Source organism: Elephas maximus, chromosome 10 (genome assembly GCF_024166365.1).
Source record: "Elephas maximus indicus isolate mEleMax1 chromosome 10, mEleMax1 primary haplotype, whole genome shotgun sequence".
Classification (NCBI taxonomy): Eukaryota; Metazoa; Chordata; class Mammalia; order Proboscidea; family Elephantidae; genus Elephas; species Elephas maximus.
Window position 1 is genome coordinate 86,463,180 of NC_064828.1, and position 23,700 is coordinate 86,486,879.

At 48.7% G+C, this 23,700-nt stretch overlaps 1 protein-coding gene across 5 annotated transcripts in view; it reads right to left on the minus strand.

The window, feature by feature from the left end:
- The window catches only part of MIDEAS (mitotic deacetylase associated SANT domain protein), a 72,234-nt gene that overhangs the window by 14,347 nt on the left and 34,187 nt on the right, over positions 1 to 23,700 (minus strand). For all 5 annotated transcript variants that reach the window (XM_049897687.1, XM_049897683.1, XM_049897686.1 and 2 more), the window contains 2 exons: positions 7,402 to 9,092; positions 6,010 to 6,309 (listed from right to left, as the gene is read on the minus strand). In XM_049897687.1, the coding sequence (XP_049753644.1) occupies positions 6,010 to 6,309; positions 7,402 to 8,844 (1,743 nt within the window). In that variant the 5' untranslated portion in view covers positions 8,845 to 9,092. The remainder of the gene's footprint in view (positions 1 to 6,009; positions 6,310 to 7,401; positions 9,093 to 23,700) is intronic.

Below are 23,700 nucleotides of genomic sequence, written 5' to 3' on the forward strand. Positions count from 1 at the left end.
CATAAAATCTTTTAAAAATGTAAAAACCATTCTTAGAGCTGTAGATCTGGCCCACAGGCCATAGTTCCCAATGGCTGCAGGAAGGTACGCTCTAGGGGCAGAAGAGTGCAGTAGTTAAGGGCCCAGGCTCTGAAGCCGGACTGCTTAGGTTGAGATCCACCTGCTTTTTCACCACTTTAATTACTTAACCTCTCTGTGCGTTATCATTTTTAACATGGGAACAATAAGTGCCTACCTAACGGGATGGTCCCTGGGTGGCACAAATGGTATGTGCTTGACTGCCAATTGAAGTGTTAGTGGTTCGAACCTACCCAGAGAGGCCACAGAAGAAGGGCCTGGCAATCTGCTTCTGTAAAGATCACAGCCAAGAAAACCCTATGGGGCTCAGTTCTACTCTGTGACACACACGGTTGCCAAGAGTGGGAATCAACTCGACAGCAACAGGTTTGGTTTTTTTGTTTTTGTTTACCTAATGGAATAGTTGTGAGGACTAAACGGAAATCACTAGGAACAGAACCTGGTGCATAGTAATTATGCAATAAATGCTGGCTGTTATCACTACTTGAACTCCAGGCTCTGCATGAGATGGAGGCTCCTCCTATGTGCTAAGACCTGAGCTGGGCATAGGACAACAAAATGAACAGATAGTTTCCGTCCTCGCAGAACATTTGTTCTCATGGTATTAGTCCTACTCTCAGAGGTTAGGCCACTCATACCGTCAAAGGTTAGCCCTCCTGACTTACACTTCTCCTGTTGGTGTGCTTCTCGGGCCTCCATACAGAATAGAAGGCCGGTACGTAAGGCATAGAAGATTTTCATTACTCTCAAAAGGGCAGGGAATAGAGCCCTGCAAGGTGAGCAGCATCCAGGTCTTCTCTCTGGGTGCACATTCTGCCAAGCAGGTGAGGCTGGCCACATTGACTGAGTAGGCCTAGGAATAACCGGCTCTTTCTTCCCTCTCCAGGGTCCAACTCCAAGACCTTCCAGAGGAGAACCCCAACTCCCCATGAGGCCTTTGCCATGTCCTCTACCCATTTGTGTGCTCTCTTCCCTTCTACAGACTAGAAAGAAATGAAATTGTTCATTCTCAGCCCTTAGGGGGACAATATGATTACACAGAAAAAATGCAACGGATCCAAAGGCTCCCTACCTTGTTAGACAGGAAATCCAAGATAAACTCAGCTAGCTGTAATGATTGATGTTTTTATAATAAGGGAAATGGATATAAACTATTTTGAATATTTGGTGATATTAAGAAATTATCGTTAATTTTCTGGGTGTGAAGACCCTCAGCAAGATGGGTTGACACAGTGGCTGCAACAACGGGTTCAAGCATAACAATAATCGTGAGGATGGCACAGGACCAGGCCGTGTTTCATTCTGTTGTACATAGGGTCGCTTCGCTATGAGTTGGAACTGACTTGACGATACCTAACAACAACAATAACAATGGTATTGCAGTTATAATTTTAAAAAGAGCCCTTATGCGTGTAATTCAGATATAAACTGAAGTCTTTATGTATTTATAGATGAAATGATATGATGTGAAAGTAAAGATGAAACAAGACAGTGACTGTAGTTTGATAACTGTTGACACTGTATTTTTGTAACTGTTGGCTGTATTTTGATAACCGTTGTAGCTGTATTTTTATAACTGTTGGCTGTATTTTGATAACTGTTGATAGGTAAATATTGGAGGGCTCACTTACTATCCTCTCTACTTTAATGCATGATTGAAAAAGTCTATCACACAAAGACAAATAAATAACAACAGAGAGAAAAACAAAAAACCTCCCTAAGAAGCCTAGTGTAGTGAAAGCATTCATAGGCTGGGATTCAGGAGGTCCAAATACCAGGGGTGACTCTGCCATTACTAGTCTGTATGACCTTAGGTAGTTCTCTTGCCTTCTCTGGACCTGTTACTTCATCTACGAAATACAGGCATTCAGCCATATAGTTGCTAAGACCCCTTCTTGCCCACTCTGGAAACAAGCTGCCCAAGCCATCAGCCACCAGCCTCTAGGACAAACCTCTCTGGTTTCTCCAACCAGAGAACAAGACCTCAGAAAGCAGAAATTGTGCTGCTCACAATAAATCTTGGAGCCCCCTTCCTGTTAAGGAGAAGAGATATGTAGGCCAAATTTCCAGCTGATAATAACTAGAAAGCCAGACTAAATAAAAAAAAAAACACATTTCTGAAGGTATCAGAGAGCAGATAAGTTGACAAAGAATTAAAAAGCCAAGATCCAGGAAAAGAAGGAAATTCAAAGTGGTGAGCCTGGCATTTAGGCCATGTTTTCCCTACAGGCAGATTCCAATATTAGAAGAGGCAATTGAGAGGCTGAAAAACTGAGCAGAGATTTTTAACAAGTTCAAGGAGTTAGTAGAATAAAAACTGGAGCTAAGGGCTTGCCAAGGAAGGCTTGCTAGGCTTTGGATTGGGACTACAAAGAACCAAAAACCAAACCTGCTGCCATCAAGTCAATTCTGACTCATTGCTACCCTATAGGACAGAGTAGAACTGTCCCATAAAGATTTCAAGCCTGAAATCTTTACTGAAACAGATTGCTACACCTTTCTCCCATGGAGCAGCTGGTGGGTTCGAACCACCAACCTTTTGGTTGGCAGACAATCACTTTAACCACCAAGCCACCAGGGCTCCTTCAAAGGGCTATACCCTTGGATTAAGGTGAATCAGAAATAGCCTATGCCTTACATGGAGTGAAGCCCAGCTTCAAATCACCTTAATCTGATTAAACTGAAATGATTCAGACTGCCAGTGCCCTTTGCTACCTCTCAGAAACAAAGGTAAATCCTCTCTGGAAGTGGAGAACATTATCCAGGGTCTTTAATTACAACAATTTTTTTCATATATAACGTTTGGTATTCAATAAAAAATAACCAGGTACACAAGAAGGTATGAAGTGATTTAAAAACAAGAGACATAACAGGTAACAGAAATAGACTCACAGGAGATGCCATTAATGGAATTATCAGACATAAACTTTAAGAAAATTATGCTTAAAATTTTCATTGAAATAGAAGGCAAGGTTGAGAGTTTCGTTAAAGAACCAAACCAACCAACCAACCAACCCACTGCTGTTGAGTTGATTCCAACTCACAGTGACCCTATAGGACAGAGTAGAACTGCCCCATAGAGTTTCCAAGGGGCTCCTGGTGGATCTGAACTGCCGACCTTTGGTTAGCAGCCGTAGCTCTTAACCACTACACCACCAGGGTTTCCATCAAAGAACTAGAAACTCTAAATATGAACCACGTGTAAACTCTGTAATTGAAAAATATAAATAAAGAACTCAATGAACAGATTCAACAGCAGATCCAGACACAGCTAGACACAGAATTAGTGAACTAAAAGATCAGACTGGAAATAAAAAGAATAGAGAATCACATGACAGACATAAAATAGGGGATATGGTGAAAAATTCTAACAAATGCGTAACTGCAGTCCCAGAAGGAGAGAAGAGAGAAAATGGAGCAGAAGAAGTATTCAAGAGGCACTACAAATTCCAAATAGGATAATACAAAGAAAACCATACTTAAGTATAACATAGTAAAACTGCTGGAAACCAAAGACTAAGAAAAAAAAAATCTTAAAAGTAGCAAGATAAAAAGAGGCTTGATATTCAAAGAACAGTGATAATGGTTCACAGTGATTTCTCAACACTGTAAAAACAATGGACGCCTGAAGGTAGTGGAATGATATAAACTGCTAAAATAACCGCCAACCTAGAATTCTCTACCCAGCAAAATCATCCTTCAAATATGATGATGAAATAAAAACATTTTCAGACAAAGACTGATAATATTCATCACTAGCTGACTCACACTAAAGGAAATACTAAAGGATGTCCTTCAAGGAGCGTACAAACGATCCAGGATAGAAGCTTAAAGACAGAAAGAAAAAAAGCAACAAAAAGTATATTAAAATGAATATCAACTGAACAAAACAGCATTATAATGTCTTGTGGATGTTAAAATAGATAACAAAAAAAACCCCAAACCCATTGCCGTGGAGTCGATTTCGACTCATAGTGACCCTATAGGACAGAGTAGAACTGCCCCATAGAGTTTCCAAGGAGCGCCTGGCGGATTCAAACTGCCGACCTTTTGGTTAGCAGCCATAACATTTTAACCACTACACCACCAGGGTCTCCACGTTAAAATATATAGAGAATGACAAAGCATGTCAATAATTCTCTAAGCGGGGTGGGGGGTGGGGGGGGGGGTAGGTGGGAAAAGGAGTTAAAGTGTTTTAAGAAACTTACATTCTCTAAGAAGAGATAAAATTATTAGATTTCAATATGCCAAAGATGCATGTTTTGATCTTTAGCAGCTTTTTTCAACCAATTAAGCTGTAATGTCACGAGGCATTCATTGTACACAATGAATTAACCTGTCTTTTATACAACTACAATGGTACTAGCTATGTACCATCCTTTGGAAAATTGAGAAAACAGTCATTCAAATCACTTTCTGTAGGGCTTCGTTCTCTCACAGAAAGCAGGGTAAGAAAGGCTGGTAAGGTAATCACAAAAAGTGTTACAAATGAGTGAAAAACTAACAAGTTATTAAAAGGAGGAAACAGAATAACAAACCCAATCAATCCAAAAGAAACAAAAATGAATACAGTAAAGGAAGAATAGGATAACAGTAGATTGCAGATTAAACCCAAGTATATCAGTAACTAGGGGCCCTGATGGTACAGTGGTTAAGTGCTTGACTGTTAACCGAAAGGTCGATTGTTTGAATCCACCAGCCATTCCACAGGGGAAAGATGTGGCAGTCTGCTTCTGTAAAGATTTACAGCCTTGGAAGCCCTATGGGGCAGTTCTACTCTGTCCTACAGGGTTACTGGGAGTCGGAATTGACTTGACAGCAATGGGTTTTGGTATATCAGTAATTAAGGGACCCTGGTGGCACAGTGGTTATAAGTTTAGCAGCTAACCAAAAGGTTGGCAGTTCAAATCCAACAGCCGCTCCTTGGAAATGTTATAGAGCAGTTCTACTCTGTCCTATAGAGACTGAGTCAGAATCGATTTGATGGCAACAGGTTTGGTTTGATTTTGATTGGTGGCACAGTGGGTAAGTGCTCAGCTGCTAACCGAAAGGTTGGCAGTTTGAACCCACCAGGGGTTCCTCAGGAGAAAGATGTGGCAGTCTGCTTCCATAAAGATTTACAGCCTTGGAAACCCTATGGGGCAGTTCTCCTCTGTCCTGTAGGGTGGCTATGAGTCAGAATTGACAGCAATGGATATATCAGTAATTACATTCAATGCAAACAGTATCAATGCTCTAATTAAAAGACAAAGACTGTTAGACTGGATAATAACAAACCTCAGCTATATGGCACTTGAAAATTACACCTTTAAATAGAAGATACAGATAGGATGAAGTAAAAGGATGGAAAAAGATACACTGCAAACACCACCTATAAGAATGCTGGTGTAGCTAAATTAATCAGACAAAGTAGACTTTAAAAGGTGAAAAAGATTACCAGAGGTAGAAAGAAACATTTCATAATGATAAAGTGTCTAATCCAATTCTAAATGAGTATGCACCTAATAACGTTGTCTCAAAATACATACAACAAACAATGTAGAACTAGGAGAAACAGACAAAACCTCAATCTTAGTGGGAGATTTCAGCATACATCTCTCAATATTGTCAGAACAAACATCCATCTCTACATCCCAGTGCCTAGCGCAGAGCCTGACCTATGTTAGGGGCCCAATCAAAATTTGCTGACCTGAAATGAAAGAGAGCCACACGTCCTAGATTTCTCCAAACAGTGCCAATTTCAAGTATAAAACTGTTTAGTTGTTCCCATGAATACATTTGTCCTTAAGTTTGGTTTGAAAACATAAACAAGTATCCCCACAGGTTCCTTGAAGCCCTCCTACACTGCCAGATTCTCCTAGGATCCTGGGGATCCTCAGCCCCCAGAAGCACACAGGTACTGGAGGTAGCTGGATGGGGAGCTTCTCCTACCTGAGCTGGGGCATCAGTCCCAGGGATACGAGTGGAACGCCTGCGGGTGACAATGACTGATGGCTTGTGTTCAGTGGGGTTCTGTTCAGGACCCTTCCCATCCTCCTCAACACCTCCAGCCTGAGCCATCTCAGTTGGGTCCACAGTCCGCACAGGCACAGACACGGGGATGATGAGGGGTACCATCCCGCTGTCATCTCGTACTCGCTTGGCTGCTAAGGAAGGCTCAGAAAACTCCACCCCGCACTTGGTGTTTGAGGCCAACACACTTTTCCTCTTCTCCTCAGAGCCACTGGCTTCCTGGAGAAGAGCAGAGAGAATGGAGGTGAGGTTTACAAGGTTAAGTTCTGATTTGCTGGTGCAGGACTGCCACCCCCATCTAATCCATGGACTCAGATACCCACCATGGCTCCCAATGGTCTTGGACGCCACATTCTCAAACGCTCTCTATAATCTCCCCTCTGCCAAGTCCTCCCACCCTGGCCAGATGGCCATCTCAGTCCACAAGTGGCTCTCAAATGTACTTTGTTTAGCCTGCATAGTGGCTAGCACACAAAATAGTATTCAAAATACCCCTCTGCTGCAGAAAGTAAACAAGGAACCTGTTGCAAGGTGAAGGGCTGTCTTTGTAGCTACTATCAGCACAGACAACTGGCTAGAATGAAATCTGGCTGCCCCTAAGAACAGGGCAAATTCTGCAGCCTGCTACATATCAGCTTGGCCCTATAGGCATTAGGGTTGAGACGGCTGGTGAAGGAAGAAACAAACACTGGCTTTGGAGTCAGATCCACTAGGCTTCTATCCCAGCCATGTCATCTTGGGAAGTCCCACTTGGGCCTGTTACTTTAGCTATAAAATGGGGATAAATGCCAGCACTCTCAAGGGTTTGATGATGATTAATTAGGATCAAATATTTTTTTTAAATCCTCCCCATTGTTTTCTGTTTTAAAATAATCGACTTCATTATAGTATACTTTAAATATAATAAAATGCATCTATGGTTTTTTTAATTACTTTTATGTAATCACCTGTGTTACTACCACCTCATTCTTGTCTTTCAGCATACTGGGTCCAGAAATAGTCTCCCTTCCTCCTACTCCCATTCCTTCAAGACCCGTATGAAGAGGCCAGCCCATGATGGTATTTAGCACTTTCTGGCCCGCAGACCCTTTGTGTGTATAAACCTCAGCTTCCCTTCAGGTACACACACTCTAAGGTAGGGCTCCTTTTCAGGAAGAGTTCAGAAGTCCCTGAAATGTATGGGGGCTCATTTTCTTCACTGAATTGAAAAAACTTATCCTGTAGGTCTAGGATCACTTCCCCTCTTCCTGCCCCCCACACTGTCTACCCTATTCCCTGCCAGGCCCAGCCTCCACCCCTTGCCACTCTCACCTTTGCATTCTGCATCGAGGCCAGCTCCACCGCCTTCTGGGCCAGGGTCAACAAGTTGGCCTCCTGGGACACCCGGCGTCTCCTTCGCGTGCTCTGGATCACCCCACCCCGTGGCACCTGCCCACAGTCCCCCGGGCCCATTGCCCGCATGCCCTCCTCGGTACCCATGGCGGGAGCCTCCCGTTCCCGTCCATTGGGTGCCAGTCTCTCCCCATCGGGCAGCAGCTGGGACTCTCTCAGCTCCAGTGGGAATCCCAAGGCTTCAGGATGGGGCTGCCCCAAGGGGCCGGGTGGCATCTGTTGTGGGGGCCAGTGATGTAGGAACAGGTTGCTGGTGGGCTCCTGCCCAGGCTGGGTGCCAGCCCCATCCAGAGAGGTGGGAGGCAGGACCCCCTCCTTAGAGAGGCGGCGGGAACGGCGGGGGAAGGCAATCTGGGCCTGAGGTAGCACAGACTGTGTGGCTGACTCCTGCAGGAGGGCCTTGCGCAGTTCTGGGTTCAAATCGGGGTTAGGGGGGAAGGGGTAGGAGGCCATGCTATGGTGAGCCAGGTGGGACTGCCCTAGGGGCCCGGCCGGCTGCAGGCCAAAGTCCTGCGGCGCCTGCGGGGGCGGCTGCTGCATGGGGTAGAAGTTTTCAAAGAGCTGCATCTGGGGCAGGGCTGCCTGCTGCTGCTTCTGCGGGGGGTAGGCTGCAACGGGATTGTGGGGTGGTGGGCCCTGCCGGAAGACCTGCCGGTTCACCTGGTGGCCAAACGCTAGCTGGAAGGGTTGCAGGGGCAGTGTCTGGTTTGGGGGCTTCTTGGCTGCATGGAAGGAGTTGAGGGGGGCCTGTGGCCGCCCTACCTCCAGCTGCACCTTCTGTGGCATCACTGGCCGCGCTGCATTGCCATAGCGGTCCAGCTGTGGGCCTCCCCCTTTCTCGCGCTTCAGTGCCTCAGGGTGGCTATAGTAGGTGGAGACCCCCACACCAGGATGAGGGCTCCCCTTGGGTCCACTGTAGAGAGGCAGGCTGTGGCAGTTCCACGTGGAGGGGGGTGGAGGCTGGCCGGGCTGCTGTTGCCAGCTGCTGTCACTGACACTCCCACCCCCTCCACGATCTGGGCCCCGCCCTGGGGCCATCACAGAATTGGGCCACTTGACTGAGCCCACCTGCTGCGACAACATGGCTGCTGTGGTGCGCTCAGGCCCATACACCACAGAGTTCAGCAGGGCCAGGTTGTTGGGAGGGGGAAGTTCCACAGGCTGAGAGGTCGGGATGCCTCCAGATGGACCCTCGTGCCCAAAGTACGGCTCCTCCTTCACTCTGGTGGACTGTGGAGGGGCCGGGGGCTGCTGTGGGGCCTGCAGGGGTGGGGGCTGCTCCTTGGGAGCTGACTCCTGGTCCCCGAAGAAGAGGCAACGCTTCCGCTTGTTCTGAGCCTTGGGCTGGGCCTGAAGGTTCATGGTGTGGCCAGCTGGGCCCTGGCAGTGAGAACTGCTTCACCAGTTGCCCATCCCCTGGGGAAAGGTCCTACTGGAAGCCTGGTCCTAGTCCAGGAGCCAGTGAGGCCACAGCAGAGGCAGAGGAAGTTGCTGGATGATGCCGTCAGGCACAAGGAGGATCTGCTGGCTCTTCCTTCCTCTTTGCAGTGAGGCTCTGGGGCTTGTCTACTCTTCCCAGCTCATGATGCTCCTCCACGGGGTCTTGGAGCCTGCAGAGAGAAAAGCAGTAATAGTGTCAGTTACAGCCTCCTACGGTGCCCTGGATGTCAGCACGGGCTGACGAAGGGGCCTCCAAGGCCCTATGGTTCCGCCACCTTGTGTCCCAGAGATGACCCAAGGTCACAGAGCAGCACTGGTGAGGCAGGAGCCAGGACCCTTGGGGGACTGCCAGATGGCAAGCAGGATCTCCTGAGGTGCTCTTTGACCCTCCTCTTCTCCCACCACCTGGTTAGGCTCCAGGACTGCTGCATTTGGTTGTCATGTGTGCACAAAGGCACCCGCCAAGGGACAAGTGGGACTGAGATGCAGCCTGAGCCCCGTCAGCCAAGCTAGGAGAAAGGGCAACAAAGCCATGGGATCCCTTCTCTTAACCTTCATCCCAGTCCACTGAGCAGCCATGCCTGGTTCTCCTTTGCCATCTGTCCATGCGGTAACCACCCCCCTCCCCACACCCACTGGACCCAGAATGATCTTTGTCCAGTCACCTCTCCTTTGACGTTCCACGTATACCTCAGACACAGGAAGTGGAGAGAACAGGGGTCATTCCCAACATGGCCACCCTCCTGCATACCCCAGAGCAGGGAGCCCCACCAGGCCCTTGCAAAGTCCAGCCCGAGGCTAAACGGAACAGTCCTGAGGATCGTAGGTAATGCCCTGGGAAGACGTGTGCAGTCCCAGTCCCACCCCTGGGAAGGGCTGCTGGGTGGGGCTGTGGCTGCCAGAGCCTTTCCCAAACTTGCACAGAACCTGTTCTGCAGCCCTGGCTGGAGGCAGGATCCAGCCCCTTACCAGGTCAGCGCCCTCCCTGCAGCTCACCCCCCACCCCAAAGCCAAAGAGATCCTGGCCTCTTGAGCAAAGGAGTGTTGTGGTTGCTAGGTGTCATTGAGTGGGTTCCAACTCAAAGCAATCCTATGTACAAGAGAACGAAACATTGCCCAGTCCTGTACCGTTCTCACAATCGTTGCTATGTTTAAGCCCACTGTTGCAGCCACTGTGTCAATTCATCTCGTTGAGGGCCTCCCTCTTTTTCGCTGACCCTCTACTCTACCAAGCATGATGTCCTTCTCCAAGGACTGGACCCTCCTGATAACATGTGCAAAGTACATTAAATGAAGTCTCACCACCCTCTCTTCTAAGGAGAACTCTGGCTGTACTTCTTCCAAGACAGATTTGTTCATTCTTCTGGCAGTTCATAGTATCTTCAATATTACTCGCCAACACCACAATTCAAAGGCATCAACTCTTATTCAGTCTTCCTTATTCATTGTCTAGCTTTCACATGCATATGAGGCTACTGAAAATACCATGGCTTGGGTAAGGCGCCCCTTAGTCTTCAAAAACGACATCTTTGCTTTTTAACACTTTAAAGAGGAATTTTTGCAGCAGATTTGCCTAGACATTTGATTTCTTGACTGCTGCTCCCATGGGCGTTGATTGTGAATCCAAGTAAAATGAAATCCCTGACAACTTCAGTCTTTTCTCCGTTTATCATGATGTTTTTTCTTGGTCCTGTTGTGAGGATTTTTGTTTTCTTTATGTTGAGGTGTAGTCCATACTGAAGGCTGTGGTCTTTGATCTTCATTAGTAAGTGCTTCAAGTCCTCTTCACTTTCAGCAAGCAAGATTGTATCATCTGCATATCACAGGCTGTTAATGAGTCTTCCTCCAATCCTAAAGTCATGTTCTTCTTCATACAGTCCAGCTTTTCAGATTATTTGCTCAGCACACAGATTGAATAAGTATGGTGAAAGGATACAACCTTCATGCACACCTTTCTTGATTTTAAACCTTGCAGTACCCGCTTGTTCTGTTCAAACGACTGCCTTTTGGTCCATGTACAGGTTCCACATGAACACAAGCGTTCAGGGATTCCCACCTTTCAAAATGTTATCCATAATTTGTTATGATCCACACAGTCCAATGCCTTTGCATAGTCAATAAAACACAGGTAAACATCCTTCTGGTATTCTCTGCTTTCAGCCAAGATCCATCTGACATCAGCAATGATATCCCTCATTCCACATCCTCTTCTAAATCCAGCTGGGATTTTTGGCAGTTCTCTGTCGATGTACTGCTACAACCATTTTTGAAATCTCTTCAGCATAATTTTACCTGCATGTGATATTAATGGTATTATTTGATAATTTCCATATTCTGTTGGATCATCTTTCTTTGGAACAGGCACAAATATGGATATCCTCCAGTTGGTTGGCCAGGTAGCTGTCTTCCAAATTTCTTGACATAGATGAGTGAGTGCTTCCAGCATTGCATCTGTTTGTTGAAACATCTCAGTTGACATTCCATCAATTCCTGGAGCCTTGTTTTTCGCCAGTGTGCATCTTGGACTTCTTCCATACGCTACCTCCTGAAATGGTTGAACATCAGCCAATTCTTTTTGGTACAGTAACTCTGTATATTCCTTTCATCTTCTTTTGATGCTTCCTGTGTCATTCAATATTTTGCCCATAGAATCCTTCAATATTGCAACTTGAGGCTTGAATTTTTTCTTCAGTTCTTTCAGCTTGAGAAATGCCGAGAGTGTTTTTCCCTTCTGGTTTTCTAACTCCAGGTCTTTTGCACATTTCATTATAATACTTTACTTTGTCTTCTCAAGCCACCCTTTGAAATCTTCTGTTCAGCTCTTTTATTTCATCATTTCTTCCATTCGCTTTAGCTACTCTATGTTCAGGAACAAGTTTCAGAGTCTTTTTTGACATCCATTTTGGTCTTTTCTTTCTTTTCAGTCTTTTTAATGACCTTTTGCTTTCTTCATGTATGATATCCTTGATGTCCACCTCGGGTCTTTGGTCATTAGTGTTCAATGCATCAAATCTATTCTTGAAATGGTCTCTAAATTCAGGTGGGATATACTCAAGGAATAGTATAGCTAAGATACTGGGGGTGCATACTACAAGGACTTAGGCCTGGAAGGTTTCTCCAAGGTGGTGCAGTGGTTAAGAGCTACCAAAAGATTAGCAGTTCAAATCCACCAGCTGCTCCTTGGAAACTCTATAGGGCAGTTCTTCTCTGTCCTATAGGGTCTATGAGTTGAATCGCCTCAACGGCAACAGGTTTGTTTTTTGGTTTAAAGTGCTCGTAGATTTCCTGGTTTTGTTGTCTAACTTGATTTAAAAAAAAAAAAAAGTTTCCTCTACTTACCCTGCTACAGAACAAATAGGTTCAAGACCTATATTTTATAACTTCCATAGCTGCTTATAGGTATCTTGAAAGGCTTTTTCTTGCTTCAGAGACATCATTATTTTTCTTCCCTGAGTAGGAGTAGGAGCTATGTGAGCCACCACTGCCCCCATTAAGATTCTGGTCCTGGGTCAGTCAGGTAGGAAGGGAGGGGAGGAGAGGAGAGCTTAGGCAGATTTAGGCTGACCTCGGGCCCTGGATGATGCATTAGCAGCCCCAGGAGTTTCCAGGAAACCAGCCCAGAGCAGACGAGGGCAGGGGCTGGGCAGGTACTGGGCAAGTCTCTGTACAAAGCCCTGGCTCCACCCAACGATGCCCCCCACCTCAGCGTCCACGAATGCCAGCCCCTCCTGGAGGCCTGGCGCTATCGCTCCTCTGCAGGCTTCCTCAGCTTCCAGCCTCTCCACTCCCGGAGCTTGGTGACTCACTCCAGGCCCCCTCCCTATCTTTCACTTTCACCCAGCACCCAGAAAGGGAGGAACTTCCTCCTCCATTTCCTCCCTCAACTACAGGCCCTGGAGTGGGTAAGAGGGAAAGATTCCCGGCTTGCATCCCCTTTGTCTGCATATATGGAAGTTGGAGTGAGGGAGAGAGACCAGGCAAGGAGAGCATCTAAGTCCCCTTGGCCCCCCAGCATGAGGAGGAGGATCTGGACAAGCAGAGGGTGCTGAGGACCATAGGAATAACCTTTTAAACAAACCCCTTTCTCTTGCTTTTAAGCCCTCATTCCCTGACAGCCAACTCAATTCAGATTAGAAACCCGAAAGTCAGCCCCAGACTGACTGAACCCAGGCCACCACCAGGAAGTCGCAGGGCGGAGGACTGTCCCTCACTGCAGAAGCCAGCTCTTTGCCTCTCCACAGGAGCCATAAAGCAGACCAAATTAGAAGTTTGTGTCTGCAGCTTCCAGAGAGACAGAGGAAGGAAGAATGTGCTGGAGGGGAGGGGGTTGAAAGGGAGCCATCCCCTTCCCTGAGGGAGTACACAGACACCTCCCCCCATCACAGCCCTGTCACCATGTGAGCCCCGGCTTGGGGCCTGGAGGAAGGGAAGGCCCACGTGGTGGGCTGGCCTGGGTGCACGAGCGATAGCGCCATGTGCACGTGGGTGTACACATGATGTCGGGCACAGGGACAGCTGTTCAGAACCTGCCTCCAAGGGCGGGGCTCTGCCAGGTTTGGGGAGGGGTGATGGAGGGTCCGGTGAAGGGGATCCCAGGCAGGGCTGCAGGGCCCACTCACTCACACTCACAGAGTGGACTCAGCTCATTTGCCTCCCACCCTCACATCAAAGAGGGCCATCATTCCAGGCCCTACAGCAGGCTCTCCAAGCTCCAGCACGGACTTGCTTAAAAGAAATTAAGGGGAGCAGTACAGGGGAGGGATGTTGAATCACCCCAGTAGCTTCCTGCTACCAAGGCTCCTGTGTCATCCCCACTGGAGGACTGAGAGTGCCAGGGGAATGAACATTCAGCCCTGGGAACCCTCTCGGCCCAAGTTAGCACTGCCCATTGTTTGGGGAGCAGGGAGAAGAGCAGAAGTTGCCATGGAACCCAGGAGGAGGTGGAAGGGAGCACCCAGGCAGCAGGGCACAAATAAAAGCAGTAATAGTAATAATAAAAATAATGACAATGCTAATTGATAATAATGTACTTGTGCCAAGCAGGTCCTACATGCTTTGCATAGATTATTCAATTTCCACAACAACCTTATAAGGCAGACATTGTTATTTCAAACTCCATTTTATCGATGAGCTAGATGAGGCTCAGAGGAGCTAAATAACTTTTCTATGGTCACACAGTGATTATGTTACAGAGCCAGGAGTTGAACCCAAGTCTGTCTGAATCCAAGACCAAGCTCTTATTTCTTTTCCCCAAGCCATGTTGCTGAGACACCAGATGCTTCGCTGCACACCCCACTTCCACAGCATGCTCCCCTCTGTCTCAGACCACACAAGGCCTGCAAAGGCATCTCTGGACACAGGTATCTCCCTTCACCGACACTGGGAAGTCCATGACCTCTGCCTGAACCCTTGGCAGGGAAACCTCTCTCATTCTCCCAAAATACAGCTGAGACCCTCAGCCCTACAGGAAGGCAAGGAGGGGAAGGGCCTCACCACAGAGGGGCCAGCAGGTATGTGCAGTCCATCTGTAGGGAGGCCTGATAGAAGACACTGCCACCTGCCCTGGCCACTTCTGCTCTGTCCTCTGGACCTGGACTCTCTAGCCCCTGAACAATCCCCTCCTGGTTCAGTTCTAGAAGTTGCTGGTGGGGTTTCAAGCTCTCAGACCCCAGTAGTACCTGACAGCCTGCAACTCTGAGTAAGACTTGGCCACTTCCTCCCATTTCTTCTACCCAATCCTATCCCTCACCCTGCAGCTTCTGTCCCTCAAGTAGAAGTTGGCTCAGCCTTCCTCATAGTTTGGAAGAGGAAGGAAGCCATCTTTTCCAAAGGCTGACCTATGGGCCAAGTCCCCAAGGCTGTGGAGAAGAGGGTGCACTGAGGAACTCCTGCAGGCAGCTCACCCCTGGGTCCAGTTGCAGGGCCCCTGAAAACGGATGCCGGAGCGCTGCAAAAGGAAACCCACAGTCACCGTGCGGCCCCAGACGCTGCAACAAGCTCTGTCAGTCTGTGGGACTGTCCATCAAGTCTATTCATCCTTCCCTTGCTCCAGGCTGCTCACTGCTTCACCCAGTCCCTAAGCAGACCCACAGATAGCCCCTAGGCCTAAGCCAGGGCGAGAGTGTGATATCATCAGCCTGAGACCTGTGAGGCTTTCAGGAAGATCTATAATGAGAAGCACTTCCTCTCTATAGCACCAAGAGAAGAAAATGGTGCTGAACCCGCATGTGGGTTTTACAAGCACATGAGGCGAAAGTGCCGGAAAGGCCTTTGGGCGTTCTGTGCTGACGGTGACACCATGCTCTGGAGGCCATCAGAGCTCTGCAGGGATGGTAGCTTCAACACACACAGCTCCCCAAGTGCCAGTCAGCAGCCCAGTTGCATGCCCAACATTGGCTGGCCAACCCCTGGGGAATCCAGAGAGCCTTATTACAAGGCAACGGGGCCTGGAACAGGGTCTGGCACAGGGCCACTCACCAGCCCCCCTTGGGGCATTTAACACGTTTATTTGTGACAAGACTGCTGCAAGCCAGGGTTACACAGGCCAAGGAGGAGGCCCCTCTACTCCCCTGCCTGGGCCCAGCAGCCACAGGGGCTTAGCTTTGACCTGGGAGTAAGAGCCAAGTGGAGGACCCCCTGCCCTTGGAGCTAATGCCAGGGCCACCACACACCCCACAAGGAAGAGGGGGAGTCAGAGCATGTGTATCTCCCACCCAAGGGCAACACAGACCTAAGCGTGGTGTCTAGCAGGACCCTGAATGCCCAGGCCAGCCAGTTCCCTGACACCAAACACGCTTAAGACAAAGTTTAAACTCTCTATCCTGCCCACAAGTCCCTGAAGACTTTGGCTCCTGGCACTTCTCTCAACCCTCCATTCTTGGCTGTACATTCAGGGCCCCCAACATGCTGTTCCCACTTTGTTTCTAAGTATTTGACCAGACTGTACCCTCTACCTAGGACATCTCCCACACTATTCACCTGGCCAAGTCCTACCCATGCCGAAAGCTTCGGACACTGCTCTCTCCGGAAAGCCAGGAGCTGCATTATGAGCCATATGCAGTACCTCCTAAACCCCTGCCATGGAATTCTAGGTGTCCATTTTCTCGTCCCCAGCACACAGCAAACTCCACAGGGCAGAGGTGGCAGACTGTTGTACTGGCTTGGAGCTATCACTTGAGATGCTCATTCAAGACTGTGCCTAAGGGCTTGGTGGATCGGGGTCATGGCTGGGCAGAGGAACTACTCATGACCAGCATCTGTACCCTGGACTCCTGCCCCTCCCTGACTTCCAACCTCCCTCCATAAAGCATATCCAAGCTCCCCATGATGCCAAAAGGAAGTGAGAAGGCCCAGGGTCCTCCCGCCACCCCACTCCAGCCCCACTCCATCAATGGCCCCAGGATCTAAGTGGCTCAAGTCCTTCTCCAATTGCTGGTCCACAAGCCACTTGCCCCTTGATGTCCTCTGAACTGCCACATACTGCCCCACACCACACGCAGACCAGATGGAAAAGTGCCAAACCCACCACTGCCCCCTGCCCACTCTTATTTCCCCAAGGTTTCCCACACCTGCCTAGACCATGGCTAGAAACACAAACCTGTGGCTCTGTTTTCTTCATGCCCTGACATGGCTGGGCTGGGCCTCGAACATGGTGGTCTGGCTCTAGGAGGCCAAGAAGCCCTGGCCAGGGGCCCTCTCTACAGGAGTCAAATATGGCCCAGCCAGCCCCCTAGCCTAGGCTCGCTCCCTGAAAAGCCCCTTCTCAGATACCCTGGAATCTGGCACTGCCATCTTGGGCCAGCTACAGCTACCCAGGCCCTAGATAAACCTGTTCTCTAGACACAGAGAAGCCCTCTGCAAAGCCATATGCCCCTCCATTAACTGTAAAGCCATATGTCCTCCATGTGAACTGAGAGGTCACACTCAGGCTCCAGGATCCCATTTCTCCAAGCCACTGGACACACAAGTCCTGTTTTCAAGGAAAAAGATGCAGAGGTGTGGATCTATCTCCCACAAGTATCACTTCCCCTGGAGGCGTGGGAGAGCAGGCGGGAACCCCCCTGATCTGCCCAGTCTCAGTGTCGAGACTCCCCCGGATCATCACTTCTCTGGACTGCACTTTAGACTGATGGCAAGATGAGTCATGAGTCCCAGGGGTCCCAACCATCAAGCTGGTCAGGTCAGAAGCCTGCCAGCGTTCACGCTGGCTGCAATTTGAGCTTTGACCATAAAAATGCCCACACTGAGATGCTCTAAAGGGCTATGTAGGAGAGAGGAGTTCTTTGCCTCATGAGGGGCTCTTGGACTTCATCCAGGCTTCTACTTATCTTCTTCCTGCCCAACACACACTGCAAACACCCCCAGAAGTATACAGGAAGCCAAGGCAACCAGGTCTGTTTTATAGGGGGAAATTGAGGCAGAGAGAAAGCAGAGTCATAGGCAAAGTCAGGAAAGGCTCAGCTTTCACCCGTACTGGGGGCAACCAGCTGCCTCTCTCTTAAGCAAGGGCCACAAAGGATCTCGGGCAGCTCAGAAAAACTCCAACCAGACTTGGATTCCCAGGAAGAGTGTCGTGGAAGCTAGCAAATGTTCTCGCAGCTAGGTCTTTGAGTGACTGAGCCTTTGGAGTAGGCCTCCTGGGAACGGGTGAGACCCTTGGTCTTCTCACAACCCTCCTGTGTCCAAGGACCTCACACTACCAGAGACTTCTCCGGCACTTTCAACCCCTTCTAGAAAGGCCTGGCTCCCTGGCAGGCCTAGAGCAGAGCTCTCTGGAGTCTGTGCCTAAGCACCCAGTGCCAGGATACAGAGGAGGCCACTCACAGGGACCTCCCTTAACCTGGCCTTGCCCTCCCCACTACCTCACCACACACACCCTCGGCAGCCCTGCCCACTGTCCCTTCATTCATTCAACAAACATTTACTGGGTACTGGCTACAAGCCAGGCTCTGGGGAGATATAGGAGATAAGGCACAGTATGGTTCCTACCCTCACAGAGCTTCCAGTCTAGTGGGGGAGAGAGACACAAAACACACATGAATTATAATGGTAGGTGGCCTGTGCAGGGATAGATATGCACAGAGTACAGTGACTCCAGGGAGAGCTCCCTGACTTTGAACCTTCACTGGAGCTGTTTCCCCTGCCTGGAAGCCCTGCCTCCACTCTGACACTTTGCCTTCCTTCAAGGTCACCTCCTCCAGGCAGCCCGTCGGCAAGCACTGCTTTCACTCTTTCTGATTCTTTGTGTTCTTACTCAGTGTTAACTGCTATCCCGTAATGCTTCTTCAACTCCCTTCTGTTTCTGCACTGAGGCCAGGAGCAGCAGAGCCTGGAGGCAGTATGACCCAATGGGGAGGGCAGTGGACTGGCTGTCACATGACCAGTATCTGCACCAAGAGCTGCCACTCACTTGTTCATACCTTTGTAGAACTTAAGAGCATAGGTTGAGGCGGGGGAGGGAGGGCACAAAAAGACCTGTGTCCAGGAACCAAAGAAACACCTTTGTAATGGGCAACCACCACATGAAATAGTAGCCACAAGCACCACCTACATGCCCAGCTTGTGTGAGTGTTGCTTATCATTATTATTCTCATCTGAGAAATGAGGAAATGGGGCTCTAAAAAGTAACTTGTCCCAGGCCACAACGTGCACAAGCGGGGAGCCAGGATTTGAACCTAAGCCTGCTGACTCCAAACCAGGTTTCTCTCCATCACACTTTGCTGCCCATCTGTATCGAGCAGTGGTTCTCAAGCTTTAGCGTGTGCAGTAAAATTCACCCTGAGTGCTTCATGAGTCAGGGTCACCAAGCAGGTAACCTGCAATGCTTCATGAGCAGTCCAGGTGGTGCCGAGGCACTGGAGCAAGGGAAGGGCTAGAGGATCAGAGCCTGGTTTCCCAGGACCCACTTGCTCTTCACTTCCCAAAGGATCAGAGTGCCCTGCTCAGAAGCCCTGAATGGACTTTGCTCTCAGCTATCCCTAGGGCTGGTTGTGGCTCTTACAGTGCTCAGGGCTTGACTTAATGGCCCACAGTTTAATGGGTGCTTACTATTTGCCAGGCCATTCTAAGTGCATGATCCTACCAGGCAATATCTCACTTAACCCTCTTTCTCCTTTGTCTCACCTTACAGGCCAGGAATGGCACAAAAGAAGACAGTGATGGGGGACTAGAGGAACAAAAAGACAAGAGGTACAGAAAACAAATAGCAAAAGTAAATCCTGCCTTAATCAAAAATTAATTTAAATGTAAATGGTTTAAACACTCCAATTAAAAGGCAGAGATAGGCAAAATAGACTAACAAAAACTCACATTCAACTATATGCTGTCTATAAGAGACACACTTTAGAATCAAAGACCCAAATTGAAAGTAAAAGTACAGGAAAAAGTATTATGCAAACAGTAACCAAAAGAGAGCTGGTGTGGTTATAATAATATCAGACAAAATAGACTCTAAGACAAAAATTATCACTAGAGATAAAGAACGGCATGTTGTAATGATGTTTAAGTGTCAATCCATCAAGAAAAATAACAATTATAAACATATATGTACCTAACAACAGAGGCTCAAAATATAAGAAGCAAAAACTGTCAGAATTGAAGGGAGAAATACACAACACAACAATAATAGTTGGAGATTTTAATACACCACTTTCAATAATGGATAGAACAGCTACACAGAAGACCAATAAGGAAAAAGAAGACTTGAACAACACTATAAACCAACTAGACCTATCATCGTCTATAGGACACTCCACCCAACAACAGCAATACACACATTCTTCTCGAGTGCACAGGGAACATTCTCCAAGATAAGTTATATGTTGGGCCATAAAACAAGTCTCAATAAATTTTAAAAGACTAAAACCATACAAAGTATATTCTCTAATGAAAATGGAACAAAATTAGAAATCAATAATTGAAGGAAATTTGGGGGATTTACAAATCAGGAAATTAAGACTAAAAGTTAAGTAACTTACCAAGTTCTCCCAGCTCAAAAAGGCTACTCCCTCCTTACTCAGCCCATGTTCTCCACACCATTTGCACTACCCTGGGCACCCACAGATCTCAGACCCTAGGTAATCCTTCTCCCATCTGCTACACCAGACACACACTGAAACGGACCCCAAGCTTGATTCCAGAATCAAAACAGCTGGTGGAGGGGAGACCTTTGAATTTGCAACAGCTGGTCACGCAGCCCTGCTTCCCGAGAAAATGGCCACAGTATAAATATTTCTACTCCCTGGCCAGTCTGCAAAATACTCAAAAGGCAGATCCGTTCCAAAAGAAGGGAACTAACATTTATAGAGAACTTCCCCCATGCCAAGTACTTTATATACCCTAATGCATGCCTACAAACTTCCTGGTACAGGGTCTTATTGTCCCCACACTACAGAGGAAAACGAGGCTCTGCTGTTAAGGTGGCAGAAGCAAGATTCGAATCCTTGCTGTGTGCCTTTAAAGCTCCCACTCACCCAGAAAAATCCCCAAACTACACTTGTTCTGTGTCTCAGAAGGAATGCTACCCATGAAAACCCCACAAAAGCAGCTGTGGACTCTCCCCTTCCTTGCGCACCTTCCTCAAGCACCTCCCAGAGCTTCTGCTTTTCCTGGGGACACTTCAAACAGACCATAGTGTATAACACTCCCCCCCAAGAAGTAATCTCTGCCCCAATATGCCAGAAACAGGTTCCCTCTAGACTGGAAGCATCTGTAAAAGCCCCTGGAAGCCAGGAAAGCCAGTGGGTGTTGAGGTGGGGGGACTGCAGAGGTGAGTTGGGAGCTGTAGGGTCAGCAAGGTCTCACTCTGGAATAAGAGCCTCCACACCACATGGGGAAAGGTGGCTCAGATCTCTCTTCACAGCCACCTGGGGAAGCTGAACAGATGCCAAATATCAAGGGATATCAGTGTTCCTCTAGTCTAATTCCTCATTCCAGAAAGCAAGCCAGAGAAGGGAAGAAACTTGCCTTAGGACACACAGCCAAGAGCACAGCAGGGCCCAGAATCAAGGACTCCCAATGCAATGCTGCAAGCCTCCATTTAGGCAAGACACTTGGTCAGGGCTTGAAGCCAAGGTAAAATATCAACATCACACAAATAAGGCTTTCTGCTTCACCACTACCACCTCTGACATTTCTTGAGGGTGCTACTATATGCCAACCAAGATGCTAAGCACTCCACCCACATTATCTTTTTTAATTCCCACAAGGTAGATAGTATTACTCTTAACCTTTGCCAATGAGAAACCTGAGGTTCAGAGGGTCAAATCACTCACCTAAGGTCACGTGAGTACAGAGGCAAGGCCAGGACTAGAACCTGGGCCTGCTTTCTCCAAAGAGAGCCCTTTCCCCAAACTTCTCCCCCAGGACTTCGGGCCCAGCCTTCTGCTTAGACGCCTCGCCATCAGGCAGGCTGAGATGGATGGCAGCAGCACCTTGTGCTTTGTATTTCTGGGCTGCTCCTGTCTTCTCCTTGCAGAGTGGCATCAGCTAGTCCATAAACCTCTGTGACATTCTGGGAGTGTGGCTAGTCAGGTAAGGTGGATGGGAGAGGCCTGGCAGGTGAGTGGCTTTAAAGATGAAGAGGCTACAGATGATTATCACCATTGAGCCAACCTGTGGAAGTCACAACACTCTTCTGCCCAAGAAGTCACACCCCTTCCACACCCCTCTAACCCTACACCCCCAGTTGGCCAACAGCTCTTTAAAAATAGAGCCTTAACTCTCCCCTGCTTGTCAGTGGCCGGATGCCCCAAATCTCCATGGGTCGCAGGCTCCTGTCCCTGGCACTCTGAAGTCAAGACAGTTCCATGCTTGGATTTCTATTAATGCCAAATGATCCCCATCCAGGGCACTGAGCATCAGCTCCTAGCCATAGCCACCCACATCTCTGCATGGGGCTCCCAGAAGGGTTTCTTTTTCTCAAGAACTTAAATTCCTAAATAAAGGCTATTTATCCCACATCTTGAATAAGGGAGTGACAGATAGTGCCCACTCGCTCCAAAGACCCTTGGTCCAAATCTCTGTTTCATGCCGAAGCTGTGAGACATAAAGTGACTTGCCCAAGGTCACATGGCTGATCACTTGGATACAGTTGTAATCAGAGCCTTCCAGGTGGGTGTTCTCCCCATTCAGCACTCTCAGACCTAGTGTTGCTGGGTCCTCGAAACTTGGCTCATCTCCTCCCCAGCAGGAAATGGAGTAAGGGGGACTGGCATTTGGTGTCAAGGCTACCAGGTCTTCATCAGCCCAGGCCTTCCTGCCTTGACAGCTCCAGAGGGGCCAAGACCTATCTGGTGGCCTGGAGTGGAGGGTCCGCCAGTTTGGGATAGGGCAAAGAAGGGGGATGATATAGCTCCCCAATACCTACTGGTAACTAAGAGGCACAAAAACTTGCTGCCAGCAAAGGAAGTCTCAGCATGGCTGCCTGGCCTCCTAAATGGGCTGCAGCGTGGGTGCACAGAGCTGCCTGCCTCACTGGCCTGGCCATCAAGTCAGAGGCACGCCCTTTCTCAGGCCCTGGTCAAGATCCACGGCCTCCGCCAAAAGCTTGCACATTCCTTGCGTTTCTCCAATCTCTGAGCAGCTGCTGCAGGGCCTTTTCTCCTGTGCTGATTTATTCTTTATTGTTCCTGAAATACACCCAGAGGCCTTTGGCACAGAGCACCAGGCACCAGTAGAGCATTCAGCCCAAGTCCCACAGTACACACCAACCAGGCTGTCTGGGACCAGGGCCAAGTCAGCTGGAATGATGGGCCCAGGGTCAGACCCAGCAGCCAGCAGGGGTGACCCTGGATCCCTCCTACCCTCAGTCTACGGTCCCCACAGCTATTCTCAGGACTACAGAGCCCGGGATGTGTGTCTCCAAGAGGCCTAAACCTAGCCCTTCTATTCCTCATGGATGGGTGGCTTCCCTAGCAACTCCTACAGACACAGCTGATCCCCATAAGCCTGCCAGTCCTTCAGAGCAGGGTCCCCTACTGTGGAATATTAACACTCCCCCCAAGAAATAATCTCTGCCCAATATGGTTCGCTCTAGACTGGAGACATCTATAAAAGCCCGTGTCTGGCAAGGCCTTAGAAAGGTCTTCCTCACCTTTCCCAGTCCAAAATATCTCTCCTACCAGGCAGTCTAAAGGTACCTGAATTCCTACCATCAGCACTTCACTCCAAGAGTCAAAACACTGTGCAAATAGCCTAGACAACTGTGGGGGCTGCATGGTGAAAAGACACAGGGCTTCAAGATCAGATAGAACATGTCTCGGCTTGTCCAATCACCAGCCTCACTGTGAGTATTGTTTCTTTGTAGGTAAATGGTACAATGTCTTCATCTTATGGTTACTGTGGAATAAAATGAGACAATACATATAAGAAGTGCCCGGCACAAAGCAAACACTTAATAAATGTGATTTCCTTTCCCCCTTCCAGGGCAGGGGTATCTCAGTGTTCAGCAACTTGGGGGGAACTGGATGGTCTGACTCCTCCAGTGCCACAGCCAGCTAGGAGCAGGGCTGGCCAGGCCTAAGCAGGACAAGGAGACTCAGACCCAGCAACTGGCGGGCTCTGCAGGTGTGTAGGACATCTGGCCTAGGGGACTCAGGAGGAGAGAGGGGTCGGGAAAGAAAGTCCAGAGCACACCCAGAATAGGCCTCTCCCGGACTCAGCTGTGTCAGCAGGGCCTAAAGGGACACGAAGCAGCAAAAGTCCCCAGCTAGTACCTGGCAGAGCCTCTAGGCCTATGAGGATGGGCCTCCACCCTCCTGGGCTCACTCTAAGAAGAAC